Genomic DNA, 27,377 nt, shown 5'->3' on the forward strand with positions numbered 1-27,377 from the left:
AAAGTAGGCAAAGTAACACTGAGGTGGAGCAATGATGCCAATTTTAAGATAATGGTTATCAATGCAGCAGAGTTATGGGATGGCAAAAAGACTGTCTTACATATAACAGTCAGAGAAATTTTTTCTGTGGTCCTCAAAGCGACTGCTTCCAAGAGACTGACAAGTTACGGAAAAATGGAACGATCGCCAAAGAGCTAAACATACACGTTTATGAGATGGATGGCCTAATAACTAACACACTACTGGTTATTTTATGGTATTTATGTAAATTAAATGCTTCATTTACACATTTAATTTAATTTAAAGCTGACAATTTAAAGTGATAATCTCTATCACTATCACTATCTATGCCCGACTGGGTGTCTGGGGCGACTTTTGTGAAAAAAATTACAAGCGGCGCCCAGTTAGTGACGCGTTATCGATCAGCCAGCAGTGGTTGGTCTGCCAGAGAGGGTAGGCCAAATGAAAGATATTAAAAGAAATTAAAAATGTGATTTTATTTAAAAGCTGTAAAAAACAACAACAACCTAACTTGTTTTCTTCAGTGTGTTTGTGTTATCATTATTTTAAAATAAAATTGTTTTCTTTATTACAACAAGATTTGGTCTTGAAAAGGGGGGGTCTTCTTATAATCACAGTCGTCTTAAATCTGGCCAATACGGTACTTCTTTGTTGAAGAAAGTGGGCCTACGGCAATGCAGTGCAAAGAATAATCCATAAACATAACAATTTGTAAAAACAAAACAAGTGCCACTAGTCACTGAACTTTTATTTATTGTAAATTACCTCTCTTGGTCCACATGCAGTACCTTCAAGGCCCACCAGGGGGCCACATCTTAATCTGCAGTATTTTATTTAAGATCAAAATGATATAATGCGGGAGGAATCTGTGTAATCGTTTCTGTACTATGTGTCTGTACTGTACTCTACTGTACTGTATGTGGGCCAGTGGGCATGTGTGTGTGTCAGGGAAATTGCAATGCCCATTTGTTGGAAGAGTGGACAGCTGGCCGAGTGAGTCACAGTCCGGACAGATGAATAGTAGGCCATGATATCATTCACTGTCAACAACACCAGAAAAAGTGTGTGTTTGTGTGTGTGCCTGTTTAGTGTACTTTCTCACCATTTTGCTCTTCACCAGCTCTTCGATGGCACTGACCAGTTCAGCAGCACTGGGTGTCTCTGAGCTGTTGGGACGAGCGGACAGACGAGATGCAGACTGCAAAAAAAAAATGACGACGGTTAAAAGTTGAGGTTTAAAACATGACAGATGTAAAACTTGCAGTGCTGGCTGCATACAGGAGTCATACTTTCTCAGTAGCTACTACTGTGTATGTGATCGGGCTCACCATTGTTGAGTTTGCACCTCGATATTCCACATGCCCAAATAAGGACTTGGTGGGTGTGATCTCCCTGATAAAAGGGTTAATTAGGGGCCAAGTTGGAGCCAATCACAGGCTGGTGTCGGGGAAACAGGGGTTATGAGGAGGGTTTAGATCAAGGGCAAGCTCTGGGATCAGACTGCTCTTCAAGCACGAGCATCCTGATTGGTCAAACAACTTATATACAGCAAACTGTGTTGCTTAATACTCCATTGGAGACAAAGCTTGCTTCTGCAACAGAGGAGGTTTCCCCTGCTCAAAACCAGACTCAATGGAAATTCACCATTTAGTCCTACAAATACCTGCACGTGAATGGAGTATTTGCTTCAGCAACAGTTGCACAATTACACTCCGAGGGAATGACAGTTAGTCGGTTAAAGACAGAAGACAAAAAAAAAAAAGCAAGAAAAAAGTGAAATAAAGACGGATCCAAAGAGGAGATGATGAAGTGGTTTTACATGGAGAGATAGGGAAACTGGGAAAGAAGAGAAGCAGAACAGAAATCAACATAATGCTGAAGGTAGGAGCATGCAACCATCAAGAAAATAAGAGAAAAAGAGAAGTTATTAGTGCCAAAGTAAAAGTTTTGTTGTCTTTTAATTGCTATAAACAGCTTTAGCAGACATTTTCCTCTGAGGAGCAATATATAGTGTTTGTGCCAGCATCTATGTTACGGTATTGTGTAATTTAAGATAACATAGATGCAATTAATATCTACATTATAAAACCAAAGCATGTTCAACCCTTTCATATGAAGTCCTTTTTGTTGTGGTTATGCTTTGGATTGTGGGTCTGCATATCACTGTCTGTGACCATGTACAGGGATGTATGATCGCCCTGTGTGACCCACCTTGTCATCCTGGGAGTCAGGCTGCAGCAGGCTGTGCTGCTGGATGGCCATAGGAGGAGGCAGAGGGACAGCGTCGGCTCCCTCCTCTCCTTCCTCCTCGCCGCAGCTCTGCATGCCTGATGAGGAAGACTTGGAAAGGGTACCACTGCTCAGCCCCTCGTTACGCATACGCTGGAGAAAGAAAGAAAGAACTCAGAACCAAACTATGCCTTTCAACGTTTTCATAGAGCCAGGGATATATCTGCTCTTACCTCCTCCAGCGTCTCGTCCTGCGGCGTGGCAGCGCTGTCGTCAGAGTCCTTCTGCGAGCCGGGGATCGTGTCCATGTTCTTCCTCGTGCCGTCGCGGTTCTTCTTGTGCTTGTGGGCGAGCTTCTTGACGTGGCCGTCGGCTTTGCCGGAGCTGAGCCGCCGTACGGGGCTGGTCAGCCACTTCCTTAGGGTGTTCCCGGGACGCTTGGGGCCCGGTGAGCTGTGGGGCCCCAGGGTTTGGCTGGAGCCTGGCTGTAGGGCGTCGTTACTGGATACAGACAAGGTGTCTAAGAGAGAAGGAGAGAGGAAAAGAGAAGGTCATTCATGATTGTAACGCAACAATTGATTTTGTTCTTTTTATTAGTGACTTAAATTACACGAAGGATGACGTGAGGCCGCATACTCAATAGGGATACAATATTAAGGATAGACACAGTACAGTATATGATAAAAATGTGTTTGCATTTCTTTCTTTGTTTATTGTTTGCATGTGTTATATGCAGTAGGCAGGCTGGCCTCCTCCTCGCAGTGATGGCGGCTCCTTTGGGAACCTGTAGGAGGAAAGCTCTTCTTCGTCTATTAACGGAGGCATGAAAAAATAATGCAGGATGAAGGGATGCTTGAGGCTTTGTCTGATCACTTCAAAGATACCTTCACCTGTCTGTCTCATTCACTCCAGCTCTTCTCTCTATTTTTAACAAACTCTTTCCTCTATTGACGTTCTCTCATCAGTCTTCTTTAAAGACCAGCTCCAGTTATGTTTTTGCTCCTGTTGAAATAATAAATTCTTGGGGTGCTGGTTTAGCTCAGTTGGTAGAGCGGGCGACCCATGTACAGAGGCCATAGTCCTCGTCGCACTGATCACAGGATCGACTCCCGATCTGCCGATCATTTGGTGCATGTCATCCCCCACTCTCTATTCCCAACATTTTCTGTCTATCTTCAGCTGTCCTGTCAAATGAAGGCAATTCAAGAACCTGCATAGTCCCCGCCCACTATGTACTATGTTTCTCCTTTCGTAAAATTACAGCTGAAAACAAAACACGTCTCTGCCATCGTTTAGTGGCGACTTGTTGAAACGTAGCTAGCGTGAAATCTAGTTCAGTAGTTCAGTAATAAGTTTGCAAAAATTTTGATGACGTGAAGAAGAGGAAGTGGTTGCCATAGCATCACCCCGTCCATTAACGGGATTGGCTCTTTAGGTTTGTGACGTCTCAAACCTGTCAATCTGAAAACGTGTTGTTCAGCCTGTCCTTGGTACACTGCAGTTTAAAAGCAGACAGGCCCAGCCATGGAGATGACTGCTGATGTTGTTCCTGATACGTCTTGTAGCACATGAGAAACACCACATGGAGGGGGGCTTTAACATCATCAAATAATGCTGCTGCTAATGCTAATGCTAATGAAGGAAGAAACAAAACCCCTCAACTGGCTCAACAAGCTATTTGACCAAAGAGTCATGGGATGATAAGGTTGAGGTTGGATTTCCTTGTGTGTTGTCACACTGCAACATGACCCCGACTCTTAAACCACACAGGCATTCCCTGGACGAGACCTTTGACCTCTTGTAACACTTCACGGTTTAACAAAAGATAACAGGATGATTTAAGAGATTCTCTTAGTTGCCGATTCAAGAGAGCGAGAAAATAAATCCCCAGATATGACAAAGAACTTCACCCAAGGACGCGAAGAGTATCGCTGTGGAGGCTGCTTTATACAACCCTCAGATGATGTTTTCTGTCACTTTAAATGCAAAGCTGATCAGAGCTGTAAACTAAATCAGAAAATAGCTTGTATGAGTAGGAAGATCTCAGGAGACAATGTTCTTATTGATTAGCACGTGACCGCAAAAACAAGTGCACCTTTACAGTGACTAGATTCCACTTGGGGGCGATACTTGAAATAAAGGAAAAAGAAATGTATTAAACTCCAAATACAAGACTGAATCATCTATTCTTCAAGGATTTCTTGCAGCAGCTTTACTAAGAAGTAAAAGGTTTGAGTGATTCAGGCTTCCTTTAGCTATTCAAGTGGTAAAAAAAAGATGCAGCTGCTAAAGATTAAACACGTGACCAAGCTGAATGGCTCTTATGAATGGCAGGTGTGCAAATTCGGCCTTCCCTCATTGAACACTTTCACACACAGCCTGAATGTACACATCTGCATGCGAACGTCATTCAGGCTCTGGGAGACTTATTTTTTACTGCGCTTTGCTGATACGAAGCATGTGTCCTCACATCGCATGCAAGGGAAGAACAAAGCAGAGTTCCCAGAATAACAAGCTTCTCCCACATCAGGCCCTCTAAAACGTTCTTCTCTCAGACTCCTCTCACCATCGCACTCTGACAAAGCCCGGGTCATTAGGAGATCTCTGCAGCGCAACCTGAGCGATAATAGTCATGATCTTTCACCGATTCTGCCGACCTGCCGCGTGCAAGATGTTCTTAGATATGAGTCAGGCGGACAATAACGTGTGAGTCAAGGCAGAGCCGGCGAGAACACATCTTTGAGCTTGTTTTGATCCTGCAATTTAGTGTTGACCAGACTGAAAGTCAGATGTACCGCTCTCTCTCTGAGCGAAGGGGAAACGCTAATGGCTCTGGATCCAACCCAGAGGGCATATTTAAAGACAGGAGGTGTGGAGGGGTCGTCCATTGCTTGTGGGCAGTTAGATGGATGAAAATCCCTTCTGTTGGCATAAATCTTTACATGCAGCCTCATTTGTCATAATAGATTTTAGGGTGTTGCTTACCTGCCTCCATCTCCCCTGCAGGACCAAATGGAAACCAGAGTCGCTATTGTTCATTAGCATGCTGCTCTGGAATGTTTTAGTCATGGGTGCGATCATCGAGCTTATTTAAAGCTGTAACTCTGACGACACAGAAAACTTTAACTCTTGTCTTTCTAAGGCTATAAAAACGTTTCCTTTAAAGTTTTTGATATTGTTACTTCAGGAGCAAAATACCAGAAAGCTGATGACTAGGCCTTTGATTTAATAAGGTTTTAAAGTAAGTAAGTGGACACTTAAGCCAGGCTCACATCTGCTGTATTTACTACAACTGAGAGACGTCCACACACACTTAATTGTGTACATACACTTAGGTGGAACCTTGTACTATTAAAGGCAGCAAGCCAGGCAGACAGACACAGGGGTCAGGACGTCTGATGGAGAGCAAACAGACCGGAGACACGCTGGGGTCACAACCTAACATGTTGACATGCTGTTAGCGAGGACGCCTCAGCTTTAACATCAGAGACTGCGAGGCAAGTTACGCAGACAAACATTTAACGCTGTCATTTAACACCGCTTGGGTTTCTGGTGAGAAACAATTACCGGTGCTTTTATCCTTTTGAATGTCATTCAAAACTCAAAAATATGCAAAACTAAGATCCTTTCCTTCGTGGTCCCTGTGGTAAAAATGTTAAGCTGCCAATTTAAATTATAATTACATATACTTGGATTACATAGATTGTAATCAAGCAGAGGATACACTTCTTGAGTGATGTAACTTTATTTGAATATTTGCACAAATCAGAATAAATATAAAATATAGCTTCTTCCTGTCCCTTCTGTGAAATGACTAAAATGTTCCCACTCTGACACTTAGATTAGCATCTGCTGCTATCAACATGCTAATTAGGCTGAAGAGCTCGTGATAACAGGGGTGTTAACGAATGAAACATGGGGTCAGCAGCCTTGACACATTCCTCCTCAGTAGAAAATAACCCTAGAGACACACATACATACACAGAGGGCGTAACCTTTGCCCTTCGCCCTGTAGGGGTGTCTTTCATTGTGGAGACACCTAATGCACAGCTGGTCCGGCTCCCACTCATGGGAAACAAAAACAGGGGACACAAAGTTTGTTTGCAGGGGTGACTCATAAGAGTTTTGTCCTACGCATTTTATGATTGTTTCTAGACTGAGAATTACATTTGAGTCACAGAAAAAAGCCTTTAATTTGAAGTTAAACACTTGTTCTGCTGTTTAATGTTTTACTAGTGGCTTCAGTTCTCAAATTTTATGCGTCACATCCTGGATAACCAAACTGATGCATTTCCTCTGGTTTACATAATAGGAATTTTGAGCTTTTTCATGAAACAAAAACAAAGACTGGAACTAGAAATGACATCTGATCCCATCATTTCCTTCAGGTAATCTCATGAATACAAATGAAAACTTACTGAATGTATAAACAATAGATATATAAGGGGGATACAGAGGTGCAAAAATAATCTGGGCCATTTCCCCAAAGCCCCTAAAGACTTAACTGATTCTAGCAAAAGCCTCTATAGGCCCTTTCCCACTGGTCAAAAAACCCCACAAACACTTGGCTTTTTTTGCTCAGTATACCTGGGTAATTATTGCATCGGCTCTGATCGGCATTGATGGGAACACAAAACCCAGGTCGACACGCTAATCTCCGCCTCCCCTTTCCGGCACGATGCTATGAAGTTCCAGCCGCTCTTGCGTAAATTCAGAAGAACGACGTACAACGGCGGATTTGTTCTTTGTTCCGTGCAAGATGCAGCAGTGAGGTGATAGAGCTTCTTCTGATCCGAGGGGGGGGGAAATAAGGCGACAGGTTTCTGGCACTTTTGTGACGTCAGGTGGTGACGCAGCAGAAAAGAGACCGAAAGGAGTATACTTTACTGGCTATGGGAAAAGAGACAATTGGCATTTATTAGCGGGTCTTCCCGGGTTTGAAAAACCTGCGTCAACACGCTAATTTTGGTGGGAAAGGGGTATAGGAGTATTTATGTCTGTACCTCTTGCATATTATCTACAGTACCTACAACAGTAAACGTTTTGTTTTTATCATCGCCAACGTAACTTTCTTTAAAATAACAGACAATTAAAACAAAAATCTCTGATGTCTGTTCATGTTCCCTTGAACGATTTCCTGCCTTAAACAGTAAAGTAGTGCCTCTGTCCCGGATCAAAGGCATCTTGTTTACTTCCTGGTTACAACATCAGCAGACTCATTAGAGCCTAACGCCGCTGGGATGACTGTGATGATGACTGGAGACGTGTGCACCTTCATGTTGCACAGGATACAGGATCTGCATGCTTGAACATCATCATTCCAGCTTTAAAACATCTACTCACTCTGCCATCTGCTTTATGATACAAAAGTCTGAACATACTGAACATGAGAAGGCAAATCAGACCTCATAACATGACCGTCCTCTCAGTTTATCTCTGTGGGCTGATCTTCCTTGAGAAGAGCCCGACAGATGCTCCCCTCTGCACCTTCAGATGTTTGTTAATTTATCCGCAAGCTGCCGACATGCCGTCATAACTCAGTCACCGCTCATTCATGCTTCTGCAAAGAACATAGCTAGATTTACAACTTAGTGTGTGTGTGCCAGAGTCTCAGAATAGGAAGAAGAGGAGGGGAAGGGGAGGGGAAGGGAGGGGCTGTGGCACAACTGAAGTGATCCTGAAAGTCTTCGCAGCTCCACAGAGGCATGCCTGGGATTCCAGAGGTGTCACCAGGGGAGCATCTTTCCTGTGGTCTTATCTTTCCCCAAACACACAGACACACACAAACATCAGTTGGCGTGGTCGTAGACAAGCTTTTTTAGGGGGTGGAGGAGCAGCGTGTGGGAAAAGCTCCAGAGGGGGGTTTGGCTTGCTGATCTGTAAAAATGTGGACAATGCTGCAGAGGGCTTGCCACCGGCAGCCATAGTTTGGCAGGGCGTGGAGGTGGGACGGGGGGTATGGGAGAATTTAGAGACCACCCGCTGCACATTCTAGCAAACCACTCTGGTATTTGTTTGTCTTTTAAGGCTGATAACTATAAAAATAAACAGAACAACAAATTGGGAATTCTCTTGTATTCTACTTGACCCCATTATTCTCTGTTCCCCCCGGGGTCTACAGTAACACCCTGTGCCCATCTGTGCAGCAGCCCCCTGACCTGACACAGATAGGCACAAAGACATAATCTTATCAATGCAGTAGATTTAATATCTCATCACATAACGGTGCATTCACCAAATTACTTTCAGCGCCATAATGCCACCACATAATCCATACTTGATTAGTGAATTCCCTCTGCGTTAAACCAGTTTGAAAATACTCAGAATAAACAAGGACAAGCCTTCAATAAGAGGAGACACTGTGGAGCTGTGTTTTGCACAGTGATAAGTCATTGTCACACTTTAACTGTTGTGTTTGTAACTTTTAGACCCCGCAGGCTCGAAGAGGACAAACTCTGTCTGTTGATAATGAGCCCTTTTCCACTTTTATAGTATTAAAAAAGCAGGAATTACAATTTCTTTCTCCACATTACAACAAAAAACTGAATTTTACAGCCCTGTTACTACCTCTAAATCAAACCGAACATGTCTTCTATCAAGCAAAACACACCCTGTCACAGAAAGATGACATGTTTACATAAGCAGGAGAACAAGAAAATGACTTGACTCCTGTCGTCACTCATGTCACACACGATCGAGACACCTACCCAGGTCCAGCAGCCAGAACTTGCAGTTGTCAGAGTGTCCTCTCTGTGCTGAATCCATGGAGCAGAACGGGTTCAGAGACACTAAGGACTCGATTCCACGGGCCATGTCAGGCAAAAAATATAACGCCTCTGGAAGTCTGACTTTACCCTCAAAGCATCCCCGCAGGTACAATTACTGACTATACATCTCCATGCAAAACCTACGATTGTCTCTGAAGTGCTTGCAGGTAAAAGAAGAAATCACTCTGCATTCTCTCTGTCGCTGTAAATCCAGGGAGAGAAAAGTGTGAAGTCCAGCGTGTGGAAACAGAAAAAGTCAAATGCAGCATTAGAGAGGAGGATGTTTTCTCTCCCTCCCTCTCTCTCTCTCTCTTTGTATCTCCTTCCCTCCCTCCCTCCCTCCCTCCCTCGCCTCGCCTGTGAGTGGGCTGCTGTGAGGATATTGGGCAAGCCTCCACCGTGCCGCTCCTGTTCCAACGGGATGTCTGTAAACACGCAGCACATCTACCGTATTACCCTTTGTAGGAGCACCCACTCAGTTTGCGTGGGCGGGCGCATATTTTACAGACATTAGGATGCATACAAGTTGTGCAGTATGCTTGGAACAAATATAGACTCGGTTACGAAATCTGAGAGAAGGGAAAAGCAGGTTAGTTACAAATTTGTGATTGGGATCTCTGTTGGGAGTTTGCAAGAGTTTTGTAACTACTCCTAAATATATTCTACATTTAACTCAATTTTCCGACACTTCACCTCACGCACTCTAGAGAAGCTATGCAGGATAGATGCACAAAGATCTCCCTGTTTGACTGCGAGTGTGTGTTTGTATGCGTGTCCCCTGGGCTCTAAACACACTCTGTCCTGCAAGAACACGCACACACTTGTACATACACAGCACATATCCTCTGCTCCTTAAAGAGTCCTTCATTCAGTAGCACTGTCATTAAGTCTGCACCTTTGTACCGATTTCATTCAAAGACGCTCTGAGAGTCAGCCATGTTTTTCTTTTAACAGGGGGAATTCCAATAATGTGATTAGTCAGGGGATGAAACGTTGTAAACCAAAATTAGCAGGAATGTGTAGGTTAGCACAGGTTCCTGCTGCTAGTTGAACAACACTTTGAAAACACACAGCTTAGGCACATACTTCTGTTTAAACATCATACAAACAGAGCAGACAACCAGCTGCCACCTTTATGCTTTGCAGGCTAATCCAACCGCTAGTGAACTAGTTCTTCCCGACACAGACATCAACCCCCAGCAGTTAATCGTCCCTGCCTGTGAGACACAGCAGGAAAAGGGGAGATTTCCCAGAGAACCCTAATCTCCTAACCCGTCACCCTCTCCTAACTTTGCACAAAGTGGCCTGCACGGTCAGGACACACAAAAGAAGCACACAAAGTTCATGTTTCTTGTCATCCTCGTCTTCTTCTTCTTCCTCAGCAACAGCCTTTTTATTTTAACCACAGCAGCCCCTGCAGTGAGAGGCTCCTTTTCATCACTCCCTCTGGCCACCCAAACACACAGATACAAACAGCGAGGGCGGGTTAAGCGCAACCAAGAGACAGAGGAAAGCCAGATAAAAACAAGAGCCTCTGTAAGCAAACAGAAATGAGAGACAGTAAAGCTGCAGTCAAATAAGCAGAGGGGGGGAAACTGAACCCGTCTTCCTGTGCTGCACCAGTAAATCATTCAAACCCAAAGATGTGAGTTCCTGTATGTACCGTCCGTGTATGCTATAATTTTTAACACAAATGCAGACATTTCTTGTACTGACGACAAAGACGCTGCCAGCAAAATATGTGTATGCTATATTACCATAGAAACAAGCAGCTCTCACCCACTCTGCAAGATTAAAGAGGGAGAGACACAAGCAGAAAGTTCTGCTAACTCCGACAAACCAAGAGTCAAATGAGGGTCAGCTCTGTGTGGACATAAACAAGACAAATCTATATTATGTATAATAAAAATATATTCTACACATTGATGACCTTCTTGAGATTGACACTGATGCCTTATAAGTATCATGGAAAGGCTGCGATCAGCCCTGACCACCTCGGCTCAGAGGGATTTCAGATGACAGATGTCGTTGCATCATACCACCAACTGCTTGCTCAGAGCTGAAAAAAATGAAAGACTTCACCACAGCAGATACAACAACAGTTCACATGAATGAGGGACTACATGATCCACATCTGCTGGATAAAAAACACCACCACCTCAAGAATACTCATCGCCCAGCCAAGCCAGAAAAATAGACGTTTGTCAGAGAACATCAGGAAGTAACAGGAACAGTGAGATTGGATTTAAGCCCAAGGTTAAAGTAATAATCTCGAAGATTTTCATTTAAATAAATGTCTGTTAAGTCACTATCTATAGACGAATGAGGGAACACAATATTGCCTATGGCCCACTGATGAAAGCCTTTGTATTTGCAGTATTACAGACTGGGTGTCCGGTGCGACTTTCGCGGAAAAAATCACAAGCGTCGCCCAGTTAGTGACGCGTTTTCCATCACCCAGCAGTGGTTGGTCTGCCAGAGAGGGTAGGCGGAGCTAAGCGGCTGTTTTTCCGGTCTCTGCAAGTGTTGCAAGTAAACAGTAATCTACTATGGCTGAACAAACAAAGAAAAGATCGATGACTACAGATACAACTTCAACAATAAGTGAAAATCCAAAGAAAAAGAAACAAATTTGACGCTCAGATGAAGGCAAACAGTCTAAAAAGGAAAGCGACCGTCAGCGAGGAAAATCAAGAGTTACAATCAGAGCCGACCGTGGACGTCACACATGCAACACTGTCTGGATGGGAAGTGTGATCCGCAATTACCGTTTATCACCAGAGGTGCCGCCAAAGAGAACGAAAGTGAGATCTTCGAGATTATTACTTTAACTTTTACAGCTAAAAATCTGCACTTCAAAACATCACTTTTATCACATTTTATCTTGGATTCTAAAAACTTTAAGGTTACAGCCCTTAAATCTTTAATCTTCCATCCTAAATGTTGGCATAGAATTGATATTGTCCTTAACCAGCATATTCTTGTTATAAAATGTACTCCTGATTCAACACGGTGGCTGGCTGTCTGTTTGTATGCAGAAAAACTCCCACATTTTCCAACAATAATTGGTATGTTGGTAATTATGGTGTATCTTTTCTGGCAGGACATGATTCAACAAAATTTCTTTTACTGTAACAAGCGCTCGGGTGCTGTTAACGCACACAGGCTGCGGAAATAACCTTGGGAAGTTGAAGTGTCTTAATAAGACCCTGAAGGCACCAAAACAGATTGTCACAAAACCATGTAAAATTTTATGTTCATTACAAAACAGTGGCTTGCTGCTGCACGCTCAAGAAAGAATGAGGAAATGAGATCTGTGGATGTAAAACTGTGCTGGGAATTCTAATATGAAATTATTTTGGGATAATTAAAAGAGAGCTTCAAGCGGGCTTGCCAGAGTTGCATAGCAACAGAGAAATTCATGTCAGTGATTTCCTTAAGCAGCTGTTTGGTGAGAAATGAAGACTTGGCAAGTCATCAATGCTGTGTTTGTAAACAAGAAATATATCCTGTTAATTTTCTCAAATTTTTAAGTGCCCATATGTGCGTGGAAAGATGCGCAGGCATGGGCAGAGATACTTCCAGTTTGCTCTCTTACTGTTCTCAAGTGTCCAGATGTGCCTCAATATGAGGAAATAACTTCCAGTGCAGCTGCCAGTGTGGGCATGAAAACCTAAGGACATATTCTCCTCCTACCTTTGTGGTTGAACAGCCCCTCCATCTCCATGGACGACCTAGAGTGAGCAATGCACAGCATGGAGCAGGGAACGATGCCCTCCTGAGCCGGAGAGCGGTCTGTGGTCCGCACCAGGCACCAGTCCGGCCTGTCGTGGAGCCGCTCCAGAACCTCCACAGTCTGTCCCCGGCGTACCGTCAGCTCCCCGCTGCTGCCACCGTTACTGGCCATGAAGTCATGGATCACCACCGTCAGCTCACAGCCACCGGACAGCTGGAAAGGAAGGAGGACGGAGGTTATGTCTATGAAGACTTATTGATCTGTGAACAAATGTTTCTACTTTTCACATGTTTGCACAAAGCATGAATCCAGCCTGTGATAAGATTGTTGCTAAATTGACCAAGAAGGGATAAGAAAAGAGATTCCAAGAGGATAGACTGCGGCCATTTGTATATATAGAGCCTGTGTGCAGTCAAATTTAGATCTGAAACGACAAATAAAATAGCTGCTAGCAGCGCTGTTTTTAAGGTATCTCATCCAGTCAGCTCTGAAAGCAGCACACAGAACAGTCCAGTGTTTTATCTCTCAAAGCTCCACAATAGACTTTAAATTAGAAAGACAGATTTATTAAACTTTCCAATATTTTCTCTTGCGTTTTTATTATCTTGCATTAAATATTTAAAAAAGACAATTAAGCTACAACAGCATATGTACTTTACGCTGATGATCATGCAGTAAAATCACCTCAGACATCACCAAATGTCTCTCCGAACAAAGAGGACCCCCCCCCCCACACACACACACACACACTTTAAAACACTTGTACAAAACAAAAGCCGCTATGTAAAATAAAGGCATACATGAAATGATGATTAGTGACTCATTCTTGCAGAACTGAACAAAGCGTCACTATGACGATCTCACTCTGATCACCTGATTGTCTTTGAAGAGAAAGGCAACACTGGACGGAGGTGGAACAAGTCGCTTTGATCACTGGGTATTCTCAAGCGTATTTTTAACACGTGACTAAAAGTGCAGCTGCTTGCTGCAATCAATGCTTCACTCTTTTAGAACAAATGTACCCTGTTAAAGAAAAACAGTCCACAAGAGGCTGCACAAATTCTATTTGAGAAACATGGCAGACTGAGCCACATTGTCTGACAGGGTTAAATTTAATTACATTTAATGCATATGACGAGCACAAATTTGCTGTAAATAGCAATAGACAGTTGGATGTTTATAAGTGTTTATTTCTAAGGTAATCATCAGGTGTATTTTTATTATAAGGAAGTAAATTAAGTGCATTAACTGCACTTTACATTTTCCAAGAAAACGCGTTTCTATCAAAGAACGCAATAAGAGCAATAAATCCTTGAGTGATTTTAATCATCTTGTGGCCTTTATATGAAATATTACTCATTTTTAATTTACATTTATTTAGCCAGGAAAAGCCCCATTGAGATTAAAAATCTCTTTCACGAGAGTGTCCTGGTCAAGACATTCGCCAGCACAAAGTTTCAGACAACACATAACAATTACAAAGACAAGCCTGCATATTCTGGGTCACATAGCGGAAAGACTTTAATCAAAGCTTCCTCCAACACCTCCAATCTACTTTTAAAAGGATTTAAAGAGATCAGCTCCCCCAGACCCAAATCCTCTTGAGGCAGATACCAAGCCCCAGGAGCAGCGAACCTGGAACCCTTATTCCCCATTTCAAGACGCACTTTGGGGACAGATAGCAGAATTAAGTCTTCCGAGTGGGTCACAGAGCGAAGGCAGTAGCTTCAAGCCTTTATCAGATTATTAAAATGACTTAAGTAAGAGGGAAGCAAGTTAAGAATTGCCTTATAAATAAGGACATGCCTGTGATTTAGTCTACAGTCGGACAATGAAGGCAAGCCAACTCGAGCATACAGGGAGCAATGATGACTTAATGGTAGAGAAGAAAAGTCGTAAACTTAGTCATACACTTAGTAATGCATACATACCCCACATGTGCTGCAGACTATAATCAGTTACACATTTTATGCTTTCAAAAAAGCTGCTTAAAATGGACATGCTGTTGAAACCGTTCTGGTGTTGCACGTCCCTTTTATGCCTTAAAACTGAAACAAAACATTGCAACAATCCTGTCAAGTGTGTAAGTGTTTTCAATGTGTTAGATATTGGAACGTACCCTTTGGTAGTGCGGTAAAGCCAGAGAGCTGAGGAGCTGAGACACGGGATAAGAGCTCCTCTCCATCAGCCTCTCCATCGTTCTCCACTCCCTCATTGTGCGAGACGAGTTCCAAAGAGACAGAAAACTCTACTACGCTTTACGTACGTTTTTCTAAGAAGACGCTCTCTAGATAAGCTGTGTGGAAAACCGTCAAACAGATGGAGTATCTCCCCTGGATAAAAACAGCCCCTGATAATTATAGTCTTGATCCATTAGAGCATCCAAAGGGCAGGAGAAAAGTTGCTGCAATCAACAGCGCTCCTCTGAGGGTGCTTACAATTAGGCTATTGAAGGTTAAATGGTTCCCTGTTGTGCGTCTCCTCCCCGAGCAGAGCAGCTAATCCATCCTTTTCTTTAAACAAAAGTTGCCACAACTCAGCAACAAAACAACGCACCAGAAAATGAAAGAAAAAAAACCACAGGACAACCTTTGCCTGGATATTTAAACCTTTGAAGCAAAGTGTGATATCAACAGCAACGAGGACTTAAAACTGTGCTCTCCTCTCTGGCATGCAGACGAGCATCCTCTGTGAAGAGAGCGTGGGAGGCTGAAGCTGTGGACACACAAGTCAGTCACTGAGGCAGGGACACGCACAGGAACCGGGCATACACGAACGCACACTAGCACAAACACAGCACTGTCACTACCTCTTAAATGAGAGGTCTCACAGAGCATCCTCACAGAGGGAGAGATAGAGGGGAGCATTCAAAAAGTGAGATGCTAATTCTCTCTTTCATGAGCTCCTGTGTGTTTTGAATGTTTATGAGTGTCTTTAGCTGAGGGAGCGATGAGTGATGAATTAGTGTCTGTGATAGTTTGACACAGGTGGATAGACAGACATGAATACACACAATGCGCAACTTTAAATGTGGTTTGATGTTACGTGAAGCAACCACAGAGCTGAGCTTTGTGCTAACAGCGGACATGCTAAGCTAATTTTCTTATTTTGAGGCCGAGATGTGTGAAAATAAAGACCTCCTGTAATGAGTCCGCAGCTACAGAGTATAATTAGGATGGCATAAAAGTATGGAAATATTTTTTATCTATGTGTGCTGTATGTGTGTGTGTGTGTGTGTGATAGCGTTACAGTTGCTCATACTGTGCGTAGGAGGAGAGGCCTTCTGTGGTGCTAATACCAGATATAACCACGACCGACTGTCCGTGTTCTCTCTCTCTCTCTCTCTCTCTCTTTCATGCACACATAAACAATCACACGCACACACGCACACACACACACACACACACACACACACTTCTGTACATCAGATGGCCCGTTTCTTTTTTTCAAACACTTTCACAGGAAACAACTTAAGGAGAGTTTCCTGCAGCTAACCGATTTGCAGCTTCCGACGGTCGCGTCAACGTGTGATGGCATGATGACAGAATCAGAGCACGAGCAGAGGAATTTTGGGTCGATTTCTTCAAAAGTTGGAGCATCACTTTATCTCCTGCCCAACCCTGATCCAGGTTTGCTTGAAAAAGGTTTTCTTCCGTTTTGTTAAAAAACAAGCCTCTCTGACCTTTGAAGCTGCGGCAGCTGCCTCGTAGTTATCCAAATCTTTCTGGTCATTTGGTTGACTGGATGAGCAGCTTGTTTTAAAACTACACCTTCAGTGGTTATGTACGGCAGCGTATTACATTCACTTGACCAAAAAACAAATCCGCTCTGTTATTCTGCTGTACCTTAAAATCCTGCGATTAGCTCTCATTACACGAAAGATTAATTTTATGAAAGCGAGTTTAATTCTATTTCATTTTGGTTTGGGGCTGAGACACTGGGAGATACTCATGTCTTTAAGTAATAGAGATGGTATTGTTGTTTGTCGACTCTACGCGGGCACCTCAGGACTTACGGTTGTTCAGACGGAAAATACCAGTCTGATCTGATATCTCATTAATTCAGAAAAACGGCTGATTTTTTTTCCTCAAGTGAATGCAATACGCTTCTGTAGTTATGTGGGTTATTTCATTTATGTATTTTTTATGCATTGTATTCGTTTGAGGGAGTAGTGAGACGACGAGAAGAACGTTTTAACTTACTAATAACCAATGGTCTGACTATTTGAATCCACTTGAAAAACTAAACATAAACCTTAAGTTGGAGTTGGGTTTTATTTGTAGTAGACTGGGAAGATACCAGATGAATCTGGCACGCTTCCGTTTTACTTGCAACTTAGTCTGGTTTGGGTTTAAGCTAAAATTCAAACACAAATCAGCTTTTTTTTTTGAGCGAAAGGCAGCTTGGAGCGGCTTTGAGCCGCGGAGTGGAGGAAACAATCTGTGTTGAGAGCAAGGAAAGGAAATTCTAAACCCTCCCATCAGCTCACGTGCTCTGGACAGAAAAGCTACATATTAAATATATAATAAATAATAACTTTATTTATTTATAAATTAACTGCATAGCGTAGAAATTTTGAAAATACTACAATTTAGCTCTATTAAGTATTTCTTTTTGTTTAACCCATATTGTTTGTGGTGAAGTCAAACAGGTTGTTCAATCTGTTCTGTATCACTAAAGTGCTGCGTTGTATCTTCTGGGCAGAATCTCCGGGCATGTGTGTGTTGCAGTGTGTGTTCCTACCTTATCGCTGTCCAGTGTGTTCTGGGATGTACGGGAGGCGATGGAGATGGTATCCGGTTGGCTGCTGGCGTCTCCCTGGCTGTCCAGCTCCTCTCCATCCCTGCAGGCATGTTTCATCATTACAATCATAACCACTTTTTTTAATAATTAATGCATTTTTAAAGATCTATAACTTGAAATGTTGGTCTTGTTGAGTTGGGAACAGCCTGGAATCGGAGATGTTTAATGCTGTGTTGCTACTCTCACTGTTTCTCCAGTATAGTTGCCATGGCTAAACGAAACTACTTTTAAACTTACTTCTATGTGTGTTTTCAAATATTCTAGTGTGTGTTTATGTAATTTACATTCCAACTCTTGAACAACACTTAAAAAACTTGACAAAAATCCACTGTCAGCTCACCGTCTGCCTTTGTGTTTGGCTGTGGTGGCTTTGGGGATGTGGATGGGCTCCTTCAGAGCTCCCCGCAGGTGGACAGTTCGCTCCTGGATGACCTCCCGAATGTGTTTGATCCAGTCCTGTTTGTTCTCGATACTAGAAGCCTGGGACACATCAGATAAAGGTCAGATTTACAGCTTCTTAAAGTGACAGCTGGTACGTCAGTGGCGTAGCCAGGCATTCTCTGCTTTCAGATGTGTAGTCAAACACTGAACATTATACCAGCAACAAGAGATGTGAACAGCGGAGATAAATGAAGGAGTTGCCCCGTTCACTTGACCTGAGTAAGTGAATTGTTGAACCCATAACACAGCATCAGGATCAACTTCGCAATTATACACCTGAGTGCTTTTAACCCTGCAATCTTGTACCTGAGTCACACTTCCATATTCAGACACAACGTGAAATGACGACAGCAGCGTCTCCTCAGCTACAGAGGCTACAGAAAGCATATTGTCAGGCTGAGGTTTGGTATCGTCACTGAGCCAAAATGACACCTATTTTACGTTTGATTGCTTTCGTCTGCCTCTCATCTTGCTCCTTCACTTAGCAACCAGCAGCACCAAGGCTGCTGTGGCACGGCGTTACATAAGACACAGTTTAAGATGGTCATCAGAAGTTATGTAATAAGACAGATAGCTGTTCAGCAAACCTTCACACATCTTAACACACACACACCGGGATCAACAAGTTTTTGTCTTTGTCTCAGTGGGTCTCAAAAACAAACACATATCTACACACGCACACACACACACACACACACACACACACATCCTGCATAAAACATTGCTTCTGACTCACTGCGTGAGAGCTACCAAGTTGCTGGTGAGTGTGAATTCTGACCTATCGACTGCTATGCTAATGCTTCTGTGTGATGCATGAATAAGTAGCAGAAAGTAACACTCCAACCCCCGACAGGGAGTGAACTTTCTTGGCTGAACAGAAGGAACCATGGAGGCTTTGGTGGGGGTGGACTACAGACGAGGAGTGACTCTTCCTCTTTACGTGTGAACAACTTCACAGAAGAATCATATGTGGGTCTGTTTTACAGTTAGCCGGAAGTGGGACTGACGGAAAGATATTTTGGCTCTTATTTTTTACTTCAATTTCCAGATATTGTGAAGTATCTAAAACTGGAAAAAGCTGTTGTTCTAAAATATAATTTTTTTAAGAGCAATAACCGAAAATTGCTGCCATGAGCTTCATCATTAAAATGATCATCTTGATACCTTGAGGACGATCTTGTTGTCTGAGGTCGGGGTCCGGCCCACCCACAAGGCAAATTTACAAGGATCTCCCTCCACGTGTTCGGTCACTCCGAGCTCTGAGGTCTAAGGGAATACACAACAAGATGTAAGCAAAGACACATGATACATACATTATTAAGAACAAATGGTAACCAAAACAAAAAACATCATAGAAGCTATCCAGCTGAGCCAGCTTTCATTCACTTGTGTGACCCCAAGGAGGAGTTGGATAACAGGAGTAGCACAAGCATCCTTCGTATCCAAGCGGCAACCTCTGGTGTTGAAAAATGAAGCCAATGCCAAAGTGCAAATAACTACAGTTCCTCGAGTGACCACTTGAGGCTCCAGAAAACAAGAAATAACATTACAGCAGGTGGGAAAATGCCCATTTTTACAGCAGAAATGAACATGTTTACAGCCTGGTACATAAAATGGCCATTATAAATAGCTAATTTTATTGTTTAAGATAACCGTACAGGGGGTGATTTTTTATTTAACACACCTGTTTTAATTATATGAACCCTTCAACCATTCGGGCTGGGTCACACGCTGGCTGTCTGCTAGACGTCAACACAGACACACAGACACACAGGCACTGAGCTTAACTTCACCTGTTTGTGTTGTTGGAGCCTTTTGGGGATTTTTTCATTCAAAGTTTGGACAAATAATCTCTCTCTGTGGGATTTATGGAACTTTATGGCCGTGCAAGAAGTCTGAGCTCCGGCTTTTCAGTGAGTTAAATTGTAGTATTATTGTACTGATATATTATTAGCACTCAGTAGCAGGTATACTGTGCTCGTTATAGCTGCTTGTTAGCCTGTTCAGTGTTTATCAGACATTTATTTAATCGTCGGCCAGTAAATAGGAGTCAGGAGTTGTTGGCTTTTCCCCGGAGAGATTACAGCGGACCGCAGTGATGAGAAGATCGGTTATTTTAAGCTTCCCGTTATGTGTTGTCTGCTACTTCTTTAGTCTGATTAATCAGCAACTGCAGTCAGTCACCTTCACAAACAGAATCTCCTCCTGGGAAAGTTAAACTAGCTCATTCATAAGCTAATGAATCAGCCGCAGACACAGAATGTTTAGCTTTGATAACTTTTTTCGGCAGCACCACCCTCTCATCCAAATTTGGCCACTTCAGGCTCCAGGAAACCAACATGGCGGCGGCCATATTTCAGCTTAATTTGTGCAGCTGAGAGACCAATGGGTGTCGTCACGGTGGCTATGTCCGTTATGTATAGAGTCAATGTTAGTATCTATAGATAGGCAATTTATAGAAATGTACATCTATAATGACAGGTATATAATACACTATACACTGTTGATAACTGATGCTTCTAACATTGTGAGTGATGCATCCAGAGCTTCCTTCAAAGATATAAAAGAAACAGTTTAGTCTGATAAAGAGTACGTTACTTACAAAAAGCTTGCTCTTGTACAGGTACTTGCTGCGCCCGTTTGAGTCTTTGACTTCTTTGCTGAAGACGAGGGACATCTCAAAGAGGAAGAGGTGTCGGTCTCGACCCTTGCGGATCAGAGTCTTTGGATCCCAAACCTGGAAGGAATCCTGGAGGATCAACTCTCCCTGGGAGTCGATGTTCCCATCAAACCCTGAGGTTGTGAGAGGAGAGAAAGAAAAGAGCAATTTAGTTAGATTTTTTTATGTGTGTACAGTGTGTACAAACATGTTCGTGGGTGGAGATTGGAGGGAGGTTGAATGAAGTTTTTGGTGAGTCACATCTGAGCAATTTGTGCTGGATGAAATGAAAGAGAGTGACGTGAGTCCGTTTACCAAAGCAGAGAAAAAGTTCAATGAATAGGAAACAGTCACAGAGAAACACTCTCTGTGGTTAGTCATACAGGTGTCTGTCAACAATTAATGTGAGCTCCATGAAAAGCAGAGGTGTGTGTGACGGTGTGTGTGTGTGTGTGTGTGTACACTCACCATCCAGCATAGAGAGGTGCATGGCATCGTTTGCTCTTTTGGGGACACTGAGCATCACTTCAAGACCGTCTTTGATCTCACCTTTACCCTCCTCACAGCATGTCAACAACTCCTACAACAGAAGGAAAATTTAATTGATGATTTAAAGAAATATTTTTGTTGTGTTCATTTCCTTGCAACAAAAGCTGTATAATATGATAGCAGATATACTTCCTTTTAAAGGTATTTGAAGGCATAGGGTACCTTGAGGAGGAGCTGGTATTTGGTGATTCTCTGGACTGGTTTGATCAGGTAAGAGGAGATGGAGTTGGCGAGGCGATGTCTTTGTTGGATTTCCTGTGAATCGAAAAGGGAGATGTATTAACAATAAACTACAAGAGGCAGTGTAAGAAATACCAAATAGGTAGTTACTTACATCAAAGTAGGGTCCAGCGTGTTCCAGGATGAGCTGAGTGGAGTCGGGTTTGTTCTTACAGTAGTTCACATACATCTGGAACTTATCAGCCTGAGCGGGAGAGAAAACACAACTACTTTACTAACACAGTATCCATGTGCTAAACAACAGAAATACAAATGTGTTATATTTAAAGGGCTAGTGCACTTAGTTTGTTTGGTATTTAAAGTAATAATCTTGAAGATTTTCATTTAAATAAATGTCTGTTAAGTCACTATCTATCCCGAATGAGGTAACACAATGGTGATTGAGCCTATGGCCCACTGATGAAAGCCTTTGTTGCGACTTTTGCGGTAAAAATCACAAGCGGCGCCCAGTTAGTGACGTGTTTTCCATCACAAAGCAGTGGCTGGTCTGCCAGAGAGGGTAGGCGGAGCTCTCTTCAAGTGTAAACAGTACAGGAAAGATGGATGACTACAGATACAACTTCAAAAATAAGTGAAAATCCAAAGAAAAAAAAACAAACTCGACGCTCAGATGAAGGCAAACAGTCTAAAAAGGAAAGCGACCGTCAGCGAGGAAAATCAAGAGTTACAACCGTAACAAAGGGAGCCAACCGTGGACGTCACACATGCAACACTGTCTGAGTATCTTGGAAGTGAGCTCCCGCAATTACCGTTTATCACCATAGGTGCCGCCAAAGAGAACGAAACTGAGATCTTCAAGATTAAAGCTTTAAGCTTCATGTGAATCAACAAAACAATGCTGGTACATTTTACATACAAATATTACATATGTATAACGTTGAGGGGAAAAATAGTTAATATAAATGTCATAACTTCTTACCCAGGTTACGAAACAATGGCCGACGTCCTCTGGAAGCTGCTCATACTTCTCCAACTCCTTCAGGAAGATACTGAGCAGAGACAGAAAGATTGAATGCAAGAGCAATCAGGAGCAGAAATTTGTGTGTTTTCTACTGCTGAAAAAAAAAGGATTTCCACTTTAAATAAATGATCTACTGACTTGTGATGAAACTCATAGAGGTCCTGCATGTTCCCAAAGATGATGTGTTCCTTGTTGACGATACCAGGAGGGATCTCCTCCACGCCGCTGGTCATCTCCCACAGGTACGTCTGCACAAACGCACACACACAACAGGTCATTATAAAGGAAAAAAACCCAGCAAACCTCTCTTAAGTAAGAGCATTAGATCATCACAAAAGATAACCTAGTTAATTAGATACTTAATCTATAAGGAAAACCACTGAAATACTTACATCCATACACTCCCGTAGGTCTCTGACGTAGGCTTTCTCTGTCTGAATCAGCTCAGCCATTATAAATCTGAAACGACACGCACATGGGAGAGGAGACTCTGATCAACATGGTCAGCTGCTGTTATAATATGTCCAACACAAAGCATCTCTTCCTATAAACATGTATTCTAAGACAAATATAGCACTGCTGCTGTATATGGCGGCATTATAACCCTGTTATGGCTCACTTATGGCTTGTGAACATCTGTACTGTAATTTACAGGCTGTTCATGGGCTCCCTCGCTGTATGTATCTCCCCGTAAACCTATTAAACAAATTACCACAGATATTCTATACAGCATTAGAGACAGTACTGCTCTGCATCCGCGCACATGCACCATCAGTTCCATCTCCATTTGTTTACACACTTGATTGGATTTAAAGATTTCAGTGCTCGCTGTGTTGCGCTCATGTTCTCCGGGTAATTTGACATCAAACTGCACATCATCACGAACACTAACAGTTTGAAATGAAAGCCTGGCTGCTGATATAAAATGTGAACGAGACAGAAAGGTAACCTGTGAACACTTACTCTTTCCTCCGCGCTGACTTCCTCTTCTCCTCGTTGAGTTCATGCGCAGCATCCCTCAACTTGACCTCTGACCCCGGAGCACTGGCCGGGATGATGTCCAGTTGCAGCTCTTTACTCTGAAAGGGAGACAGGGGCTTTTATGTTGCACACAACAGGCCTGTTAGTCATTCACTAGTCAACACTCCGATGTGTCCTGTATTTGTTTTCTCTTAGCACCTGTTCATTAAAACAGACTGTTGTGAGACGGCGCTTAGATACTAACATGCAGTTGTGCAACATCGATATACATGTGACCACAGGGTGCAAGCTCCTAGACTTGACATGACAATAAAACTAAAGCCAGGGGTGGTTTGTAGGATTAAATTAAGCACATAAGACATGTTTTTGTTCTTAAACTAGCAAGGCTAAGTACAAAGTTATATCCTTATTAGTAAAACCTGTGCCAGACGTTAACTCTATCAAAGCAGTGTCTTTTCTTGCTCTTTCATCATACAGCATTAACCCTCAATTTAAGCAAAAAGCATATAATTAGAGTTTGTATAAACACATTAGTAAGAATGACATGTAATCAGTGGTGTGCACTCACAGCCTTGTTGGAGTCGGAAGAAATGCCGAGCGCCGTTTCCAGGCAGGTTCGGTATTTGTCCATGCGGAGAGAAAAGTCCCTGTAGCGCTTGTCCACCGAGGACACCCATTTCTTTATCTCCAGGGCATGGGCGTGGCCCTTGTCACAAAACCCATCCGCCAGCTGGATCAACAGCTTTACCCGCTCTTTGGTTTGCTGTCAATAGAGACACATTTAGGGAGGGGATGGGGAGAGGAGAGAGACGGCCGTTGGAGGAAAGGTAGATAAGAGAGACACAGAGGGAGAGAGAGAGAGAGAGAGAGAGAGAGTTAGGAATCAGTGTGTTGCTTGATGGACACAATAGCTTTTCTCTTACACAATAACAGTGACACAGCAATGAGGAAAGGGGACAATACAGAGCCCTGGGAATGGGCCTCACAGCGGAGCGCAGGACTGTGCAAACATACACACAACACAACTAGCGGAGCAACGGACCCAGTCTATCCTTCAAACCTTCTTTCACACACTAATAGATTGATGGACATACCTTCGCTGTGATCTGGAAGTCTTCGTGCTCTTTCAGCAGCTCCTGCGTGTGATGTATGCTGGAGCCGGTGGATGTGTGTGTGGACAGGTAAAACTCCCCAGTGTCATGGATCCACTCCAGGGCCTGAGGAAACAACCAATCACAAGTGAGAACTTTTGCAAAGCGGGGATTTTAGAGACACAATGTGACACAGTCTCTAGCTCAGTGTTAAGCTCAGCTGTTTTAGATTTAGTCTTAGTCTTCAGACTGAAATGCTTTTTAGTTTTAGTCACAGTTTAGTCATTTTTACCCTTTAAAGTTTTAATCTAGCTTTAGTGGACGACAACTCAAGAACATTTTAGTCCAGTTTTAGTCGATTAAAACTCCTAAACTCCTTAAAAGTCCTGTTTGCTTCAGGTAAAATTCACACTTTAAATTTAGGCAGATCATCCCCACAGTAAAAGAACGATGAAGACACCCCGTCCAAGGATCCAAGGTTTTTATGCTTGGTCCTAACTTTTCATCATCACTTCTCATTCAACCAGCCTGACTGAAGCAGACAGCTGATGATCGCTCCTTATTCTGTGGAAGAAGCGCCGAATGACACGTAAAACGCCCCTTTCTTCTGTGAGCACGCACAGAGGATTACAGTTAATAATTATATTAAATTAAATTGTATTAAATGTAAATCAAAATAGTGGGAAAAAAACTATAATGGATCTGTGTCTGTCTCCTTCAAAATGACTGGCAGTTTCCTTACCCCCCCCTGGAAGAGTGTGATACTAAACATTAGGACCAATGGCAGAAGAACTCAGGTAATAGATCCATCTATAAAAGTTGCATAGAGGCAGGATTGGATATATTTGACTGGGGTCCTCCAGGAAACATTGACATTTTAAAAAGCAGTAAATAAAGCAGAAACAGAAAACATTGATAGAAAGTGTTTAGGAGCAAATAAACCACCTGTGAGGTATGACAAAAGGCACACCTCTGTGGTTGGTAGGAGTAGTGTTAATAATCCTCCATGATATAACTTTGGAAACAACATTACAATACATGAATTCAATCTTTATAATGCTGTGCAGATACAATCTGTAAATGACCTGAGTGAACTTGTTCACACAGGTCTAACGTTCAGCCTCCCAAGGCAGGCTGTGTGCTTTATAACCAGCAGTGGCAGAACTGGTCCAATCACACTGTGACACCAGTAAGTGTTTCGGCCCTGGGGATAAAACCTGGATCGCCCTAGAATAGCCGTGTCCTAGAAACATCTATGATGTCATCTGATTTTATTGGCTGAGTGCGTCGCTGTGTGCCTGCGCTGTGCTATCCAAACGCCACAAGAGGGAGCAGAGAGCCTTGTGTTTAAACAGCCTCAGACCTGGTACACTGGACTGAGCTTCCAGCAGGCAAAGTTATATTTTAATAAAACACTCCATAAATCAGCGCAGCCTGTGAGATGTGAGGATATCTTGGCGTACGCTTAAGCAGTGGTATCCAGACTCCCATAGGTCCTCATATCGTTCAAAAATGGCAGATTAAACGCTTGTTTGATGAAGAAATTCTGAGTGTTCTCAGGACTTGACTCATCGTCCAGGCTCACATCTCCTCTTCTTGTAAAGTGAAAAACTTCGGAATAAAAACATCCCTGGTTAAAAGGGTTCAGTCCGGCCCGAGGGCTCAAAATGAGCGGTTGTAGACTTATGTTTGGCAATGCTCTGTAATAAACATAGAGCTTACTGAGCCACATAATGATAGCTGTCTGTAAGACTGTCATTGTTGCGAATGTCCGCCAGCTTACATCATTTCCAGCATATTTGAGAAGTATCATTACTAAGAAAACACAGACCGCTTGATTTAAAGGGAGAGACAAATGGAGATGGAAGTTACAGCTGTATGCTCGCTGAAGCAACACAAACAGGCTTATTCCTCTTACTCCCACTTCTGTGTGTCGTAAATTAAATTACAATGTACCAGCCTTCTCTCCAAACTGTGCCCAATAAGTGCACACATAAACACACAGTAAACACACAATCAAAAGCACACACCTGCTTTGCGCTGCGTTCAAACACCACGTATTGCTGGCACTGGTCCAGCCTGCGCTTCCTCATGGTCCAGAAGTGGAGCACTCTGTTCTCTCTCTGCAGCAACTCATTCAAGATATCTGATGAAGCAGCACAAAAAAATGCATTTTTACACTCTAATTTCTGTGTGTCTGCATTATACAGAAACATATAACACCTGGATATGTAGGTCTCTGAATAAAACAAGGAACAGTGAGAAAAGGTTAAATAAAAATGTGAGTCTTTGTAATGATAAGATGCAGAAAGATAAAGGGGACGACTGAGCTGTCTACTTACTCTTAACCTGAGTCTCTGGAGCTTTGACATGGGACAGCATGCCGGGCATGTTGACACTGTTCCTGTGCAGGTACTTCAAGAAGACGTCGGCGTTACGTCTGGCTAACGTACAGGCCTGGAAATGTGCAACAAGAGGACAGATGTCACTTAAAGAGTCAAAAGTAAAATCCCTCTTACTAAAAATATATTTAAACTCAATTTAAAAATAACCCTCTTACCTTAAGGAAGGCCTCCTTCTGCTCCAGATGTTTGCTGATCATCGGCGTGACGTGGTCTGACTCACTGTTGGGACCCAGTTTATCAGCACCACCACACCAGTCTTCTTCTCTCTTGTACTCCTGCTCCAGGCTTTCTAACACGCTGCACACCTGAGACACAGATAATACAATATTTAAAACCCCTGTTTGGGGCAACACTGACCTTCTCCTGCATCAGACTTTTTTGAAACCTGGGAAACTGCACATCCTTGTAAGCAATCGTTTAAACTTACTCTGCAGGCACAACACTCTGCAGTAAGTAAGTCTCTTATCATTTCTGCTAAGACTAACTGCTGTTAA

The 27,377-nt window shown here is 42.9% G+C and overlaps 1 protein-coding gene across 1 annotated transcript in view; it reads right to left on the reverse strand.

Moving 5' to 3' along the window:
• Positions 1-27,377, reverse strand: part of triob (trio Rho guanine nucleotide exchange factor b) — an 89,086-nt gene that overhangs the window by 11,409 nt on the left and 50,300 nt on the right. The window contains exons 20-39 of the mRNA XM_069656934.1: positions 27,039-27,188; positions 26,821-26,935; positions 26,509-26,624; positions 24,482-24,604; positions 23,956-24,150; positions 23,370-23,485; positions 22,799-22,865; positions 22,545-22,654; positions 22,365-22,434; positions 21,540-21,629; positions 21,368-21,460; positions 21,125-21,236; positions 20,600-20,790; positions 19,162-19,263; positions 17,897-18,036; positions 17,497-17,596; positions 12,714-12,966; positions 2,484-2,770; positions 2,233-2,403; positions 1,124-1,219 (exon numbers count right to left, since the gene is read on the reverse strand). Coding sequence (XP_069513035.1) covers positions 1,124-1,219; positions 2,233-2,403; positions 2,484-2,770; positions 12,714-12,966; positions 17,497-17,596; positions 17,897-18,036; positions 19,162-19,263; positions 20,600-20,790; positions 21,125-21,236; positions 21,368-21,460; positions 21,540-21,629; positions 22,365-22,434; positions 22,545-22,654; positions 22,799-22,865; positions 23,370-23,485; positions 23,956-24,150; positions 24,482-24,604; positions 26,509-26,624; positions 26,821-26,935; positions 27,039-27,188 — 2,697 coding nt within the window. The remainder of the gene's footprint in view (positions 1-1,123; positions 1,220-2,232; positions 2,404-2,483; positions 2,771-12,713; positions 12,967-17,496; positions 17,597-17,896; positions 18,037-19,161; positions 19,264-20,599; positions 20,791-21,124; positions 21,237-21,367; positions 21,461-21,539; positions 21,630-22,364; positions 22,435-22,544; positions 22,655-22,798; positions 22,866-23,369; positions 23,486-23,955; positions 24,151-24,481; positions 24,605-26,508; positions 26,625-26,820; positions 26,936-27,038; positions 27,189-27,377) is intronic.

Source organism: Semicossyphus pulcher, unplaced genomic scaffold (genome assembly GCF_022749685.1).
Source record: "Semicossyphus pulcher isolate SPU_LCO1_2020_fin unplaced genomic scaffold, fSemPul1.0.p SCAF_9, whole genome shotgun sequence".
Classification (NCBI taxonomy): Eukaryota; Metazoa; Chordata; class Actinopteri; order Labriformes; family Labridae; genus Semicossyphus; species Semicossyphus pulcher.